The sequence below is a fragment of the Quercus robur genome, chromosome 10 (assembly GCF_932294415.1).
Source record: "Quercus robur chromosome 10, dhQueRobu3.1, whole genome shotgun sequence".
Lineage (NCBI taxonomy): Eukaryota > Viridiplantae > Streptophyta > Magnoliopsida > Fagales > Fagaceae > Quercus > Quercus robur.
In genome coordinates this window covers 9,522,028-9,528,454 of record NC_065543.1, presented here as the reverse complement: position 1 = coordinate 9,528,454, position 6,427 = coordinate 9,522,028, and the positions used below count along the sequence as shown (strand labels likewise).

General features: G+C 32.5%; 1 protein-coding gene across 1 annotated transcript; it reads right to left on the bottom strand.

The window, feature by feature from the left end:
• Positions 1 to 5,035: 5,035 nt before the first annotated feature.
• LOC126703809 (omega-3 fatty acid desaturase, chloroplastic-like) lies at positions 5,036 to 5,765 on the bottom strand. Its single transcript, XM_050402881.1, has 4 exons — positions 5,515 to 5,765; positions 5,319 to 5,408; positions 5,131 to 5,197; positions 5,036 to 5,047 (listed from the first exon to the last, which is right to left on the bottom strand). The coding sequence occupies exons 1-4, from the start codon at positions 5,763 to 5,765 to the stop codon at positions 5,036 to 5,038; spliced, it is 420 nt and encodes a 139-aa protein (XP_050258838.1).
• Positions 5,766 to 6,427: the final 662 nt, after the last annotated feature.

The following is a 6,427-nucleotide window of genomic DNA, read 5'->3' as shown; positions in this document are numbered from 1 at the left end:
ATGTAATCATGTGGTGTAATAAGGAGCGGTTAACAAAAAGTCAAAAGGTCCTTATTGGGCGAAAATGTGTTTATTGGCTGAAAATGTGCCTATTAATTGAAAACGTGCCTATTGAAAAATGAAAAGTCACAATTGTTCGGTGTTTTTAAATGTATACATGGCATTAATTTATGTAGCCACGTGGTGCAATAAGGAGTGTTAATACAAAGTCAAACATTTTAGCTTTTATTATACTAGACCGATCGGTTTTATATTATATATAGATTATTGTAAAATTGTAAATTGGTAAGAAAAATTATATTTAAGTTTCGTCCTCTATATATTTAGAGTGAGCTACAAATTTTATTAGATAAATATGATAAATTAATGTGTCATCACTTAATCAAAAAACAAAAATGTTGTTTCGTCATTCACAAAAATAATTAATTAACATATGTTTATTATATGTTCAAATGGATCTAATCACATGTTTTAATATTTTTTTTTTTTTTTTTGATACCAAAATAGGAAGATTACATAGAAGCTGGATTAAACCAGCAAAGTTTGATAGGCATCTGAGTTGCCTTTTTAGCTATATTACATAAGTATTTAACCAGCATGGGATACTAAGATCATATGACAGAGGAGACCATTTTGTACAAGAAAATTCAGATCAGCAAGTCTTGTGTGGTCCTGCCAATCAGACGCTCTCCTGGTGTTGAAGATCTTGACCATACCTTTACTGTCACTTAGAAGCAAAACACGAGAAAAACCATGATGTTTAGCAATAAGACAACCTTCCACCACAGCTTCAAGCAAAAGACCAAGTGCTATATCAGCTAAACTACTATTAACACCAAAGAACACACAAACTCCTTAAAGATTAACAGCTTCATAAACAAAAGCACTTCTATTCTTCTTCCTGTCTCTAAACCCTGTAACTTTGATGATTAGTTGCCAGGATCCTGCTGCGGATTGGACTGGAGACGGAGATTTTCTTGGGAGAAAACCTGAGTTGAATTGGTCTGAGAATGCATCCTTGTACCTGCAAGACATAGATTGTGCCATGAGAATTACTTGCATAGGATTAGGTGAAATCCCTTCATGAACAACTTTGTTTCTGTGATTCCGAATAATCCAAAGGGTTGTGAAAATGGCTTGTAAATAATTCATAGAAACAAGATCCTTGTTACTGTGATTAAGAATGACCCCAGTTAACCATTGCTGAATTGAAATGTTACTGAAATCTGAAGAGTGAATGGCACAAAAGGGTGCCATGCCAACAAGCTCTTGAGAAGGTACAAAGGAGAAAGAGATGAGTGCTGTTATCCTCATGCTCATTGCCGAAAGGACATTTGGAATTAACTGAGATTCCTCTGTGCCTTAGATTGGCAAAAGTAGGTAAACTATCAAGCATCAATTTCCACACAAAGGAATTTACTTTTAGGGGGGTTTTCACTTTCCAAATTTTTGACCACACCACCTGGTTAGTCTGATGCTCTCCATTAGAGGAATGCTTTGAATTGAGGATCTCGTATGCCTTCTTAACTTGATACTCTCCATTAAAGGAATGCTTCCAAACCAACTTGTCCTGGACAGAATTAGTTTTGGAAATAGGAATTTGGAGGATTTGTCTAGCTAGAGAAGGGGGAAATAGAGATCTGACTAAATTATAATTCCATGAAGCAGCATTGTGATTGATTAAGTCTCCCACAGTACCAGTAGGTAGCCTATGGTCTTGAATATTCAGGGATGGCCAGTGAAACCGGTCTTTATGAATAAGGGGGATATTGTATCCATCACCAATCCTCCATCTTCCTTCTTTCAATATTGAGCAATCATGATTGATAATGTTTTTCCAGAACCATGAGTGGTGAGGTTTAGGGCAGCACTCCTGAATAGAACCTCTAGGGAAATATTTAGCTTTATAGGTCCTGGCTAATAGAGAGTGGGGATTATGGTGTATTTTCCAAAACTGCTTAGAAAGCATAGCTTGATTCATGGTTTTGAAGGTTTTAAGTCCAAGCCCCCCTAGTCTTTTAGGTTGACAAACTCTATCCCAACTTATAAGATGTAATTTCCTTTCCCCAGGCTCATGCCCCCACCAAAAAGCTCTAGAAACAGAATCCATCTTACTGCATATGGTATCAGGAACCTTAAAGCAAGAAAAAGCATAAAGAGGAAGAGACTGAATAACCGAAGAAATAAGAGTAGTTCTACCAGCTTGGGATAGTAGTCTAGCCTTCCAACCTTGAAGTCTAGATTGAAGCTTATCAACCAAAAATTGAAAATCAGCACATCTATTACCTCTCATGTTTTAATATATGAGTTTGTAAGTTTTTTTAGTAGCCAACGAATTTTTCTATACATTTGTGTATATGACTTTTCTTATCTTGTTTTTGTTTACATATTCTTTTTAATTCTGACACAATAGGGTATAAGGTTTGTAATTAATGAAACATTTGAAAATTAATTAAATATATAATGAAACGAAATATTGGAAACATTTATTTTTTTAAAGACAGTCTCACTCTCATTTAATTACAAGTCAAGAAAGTTTTTTAGCATATGGTTTACCCTCCAAAGTCTGGCTCTATTCTTGTGTTGTACGATGAAATTGAAAGTTAGGTATTTATTTTTTTATATCAGTCATTGAATCAGAAATTTTTTAATATTTAATATTTATTCTTTACTTTTTTTTTACCTTTTTAATTATTATATCTAATAATTAACAACATGAAAACTGGTATAATTATTTCATAGGATCCAAATCCTTTGTTATTTGAGATTCAAAGTAAAAGGTTTGATACTTTAGGATTTAAGTGATGACTTAATTTTTTTGTCTCCACCTAAAAGATGGCTTAGGTTTTTTTTTTTTTTTTCATTTAGGAATTATTTAATTAGCTATCAATACTAACTGTTTTTAGTTATAATAATATTGGATATAAATATAATAAGAGGATAAAAATGAATTTCAATCTTTATGGTTTACACTATCTCTTTTGGATCCTCTCGAGAAGCATATGAATCTTTTAGAATTGGTGATATATTTTTTTTGTTAAACAAATTTTATTTCTAACACTTCATATATTATGAAAAACTAGTGCTGAAAATAGTTCTTCACCATTTTAACTAATTAATTGATTTATATTTTTTTTAAATTGTTACAAAATTAATCATAAATAATTTTCAAAATTTTAAAAAATGCCATGTCCCATTTTTGTTACATCATAAATGATTGGATTGAAACCTATTAATTAGAAATTGTTATTATGTGTTTGTACATTTTGTTTATATCTGGTTTTTTATTTTTTTATTTTTACTGTTATTATGTGTTTGTACTTTTTGTTTATATCTGGTTTTTTTTTTTGAGAAAGTTTTTTGTTTATATCTTGTTAACTAAATAAATGACAAAATTTAGCTACAAAATTAATTGTAGTTTTAGGTTACAATCTTACTCAATATTTTTTTTATTGAAAGTGAATTTTGATAAATCCATTATTGGATTACATCTTCTACTTATTTCCTCCATACTTGCAGAATTTCTAGAAATTAAGTTAAAAATCAATAGTTATGTCATTAATAAATTGTTTAAATTGCAAGTTTTTGTATTTTAAAATTATGCATAAACATAAGCTTATAAATCATATAGTAAATAATATCTGATTGACACAAAATTTGACATGTGCATTAAAAGTTTAAAAAACATGCAATTCAACAGTTAGATTTTCAAAATATGTAGTAATATTTATTTTATTGAGTAAGGTTGTAACCTTAGGCTATAACTAATTTTGTAACTAAACTGAATTATCATCTGGAGCGGACTCCATAGGTGATAGGTTGAAATTCTCTAAAAAAAAAAAAAAAAATTTGTAGCTAAACTTTTTCCCTAAAAAAAATGTTAATTTTAATTTCATTTTTTTAATCAATATTTTAATTTCATTTTGAATTTAAGACTTTAGTTTTATTATTATTATTATTGGTTAATATTTTTTAGATCTACCTATAACTTCCCAAAAGCAAAATACTAAAATCCTGAATTTACGCCTCCGTACATTTATTACACAAAATTCCTTACACCACGCACATACCCAAAGGATGCATGCATTTCATACAGACCATCGTACGTCCAAACCAAAGGTTTTTGTTCTCCTCTCCCTGTGTGATCTCTCTTTAAAAAGCCATTACCACCACTTCTCCACTTTCTCTGTCTTCATATTATCTCTTTTTCTTAAGGCCTGTTTGGATTGAGGGTAGAAAGAGGAGGGAGTGGAGGAAAATAGAGTAAAATTGGCTAAAAATATACTAATTTTTTGACCAATTCCCTCTTGGAGACTTGAATTCCGACCTTTACCCCCACACCCCACAAACACTTATATTTATAGAATGATTATTACACCAAAAGTGTGCGATGGTAAAAAATAAAAATATTCTACGTTATGAACATTAATTCTTAACTATGACACAAACTTTGTGCAAGCCTTGTATGGGCTTGACGAAAAAAAAAAAGAGTCTTTTCTTTAGTACTCGACGACGTAAACGTGTAGAAAGAGAATACTTCACACACAATAATAGCAGGCAGAATCTAATGGTAGAGAGAATTGATGCGGTCATAGAATAACAAGGAGCCACTATATTGATCGATCTTGCACGTGTGATAAGGAAGAAGAACTCTATAGATCTACTATAGGCTTGGCGTCAAATAAAATTAATTTTGGGTAGTTATAGATGCCAGATGCGAGATCCAAAGAAAAGTACATGACTTCTTGTGCATAGAAGCTTTTGTCAGTTTGGTCTTCGGTTATTGTCCACCATCGGATGTCCCCTTATAGCTCGGGCTAAGACTAATTAACCTAGCAATCTAGGTTTGAGATAAATTGCACTAACCCAAAGGACAAGGATTTTCTTAAAACCACTCTTGGCCTGAGTAAAATATAAAACAATTTATTAAAAAGGAAATTAAAATATTCTTTATTTATAAGTGAAAATTTGATTTTTAAGTTTTTTTTTTTTTCAATGTATTTTTAAAAAAATTCTAAGAGAGTCAATTTCATCATTATTTCCGTTTCTGTTAAATGATATTCATGAGAATCACGTCAAACAAAATATTGACAGTTGACATTTTTTGAAATAATGGATCAGAGACAATACCGGGAACCATGACTTGTCATTCTCTACATTCCCATAGTTCAGGTGGTGAGTTCTGTGGCTAATTCTCCTGTAGGATTCAAGAGCATGCAGTGAAAATCATGAAATGTCAGTAATTTAAAGCTAAATCTAAACATATAAGCCAAAGATTACTGAATTTTTTTAAAAGTTAAGAAAGTTATCACACCCACCATCCATGGCAAGCTACAAGAACTGAAGAATGAAAGATATGCCACACCAAACTATTTAGAATGAGGTTGTCGGAAAAGATTCCATGGCCGCTGTTCCATAGAAAACCAAACACAAGTTAATTAATGCAAATGTATGTGAAAATCAATAACATAGTTTAGATTTTAGGAGGGAAACAATTCACAAATATGAGATTACCAATCATGTCCAAGAACAAATATAGCCCAGAACATGGTCCCCTGAGCAGCCCAGTAGAGTGGCCAAAAAGACCAACTAGTGAGGTAGGCTGCAGCTGCTGCCAATGCAAAGACCACAAAGACATATCTGATAACATAACTCAGATACCTCCATGGATTCTTGACCTTTAATGGAGGCTGCGCACTTGGGTTGAAATCATCTTTTTCGCCAACCCCATTAACACCATCAGTAAGCTCAACTTGTCTCTGCATTTGTTTTTTCAACTGGATCCTTCGTTGGAGGACTTGGCTTGGTGGTCATGATGGGTTTATTTTTGAATGAAAGCTAGATAATCTTACTAGATACGCACGTGAGAGTAGAGACAACGGAATCGATCTCTGGATGCACCCTAGTTGTCGTGCGTGTACACCTTTTAAATCAATAAAGTATAAAAGTTTCGGTCCGAGTCATCCAACTTTTTTTTTTTTTTTTTACCAAAAAAAAAAAAAATTCTTTCAGCACCCAACACCCTAGTTGCTAAGCATATCCGTGTGTATACTTTATGGAACCGGATCCTCTCCATTTCCCTTTGAAATGGAGAGGTTCCAGTTCAGGGTGAGGATTGAGTCCAAAATGATCCATGCTAAAAAATTGGACACATCATTTAAAATGTGTCACCACACTTAATTGGAGTTCAGTTGACTTAACTAGGATATAAAAGTTCCGGGTTCAAGTCGTCTTCCAAATTCTTTTTTAACCAAAAAAAAAAAAACTTTGAATGCACCTAGCACCCTAGTTAGAGGAGGTATGCCACGTTTCATGTATATAAGGCTCTCTCACATATCCATAAGTGGAAACCCCTTGTAAGTTTAAACTTGTACCGATGTAAGTATAGTTAATGCGTGTGGGTATTCTCGTTGTTTATTTTTTTTAA

Bases quoted from the DNA above. Each gene is read 5' to 3' on its own strand.
- LOC126703809 (XM_050402881.1), bottom strand. From the start codon at position 5,765: ATGCAGAGACAAGTTGAGCTTACTGATGGTGTTAATGGGGTTGGCGAA. The intron at 5,409-5,514 runs GTAATCTCATAT...TCTATGGAACAG, and splicing joins TTTGTTCTTGGACATGATTG to CGGCCATGGAATCTTTTCCG. The intron at 5,198-5,318 runs GTGGGTGTGATA...TGAATCCTACAG, and splicing joins CTTGTAGCTTGCCATGGATG to GAGAATTAGCCACAGAACTC.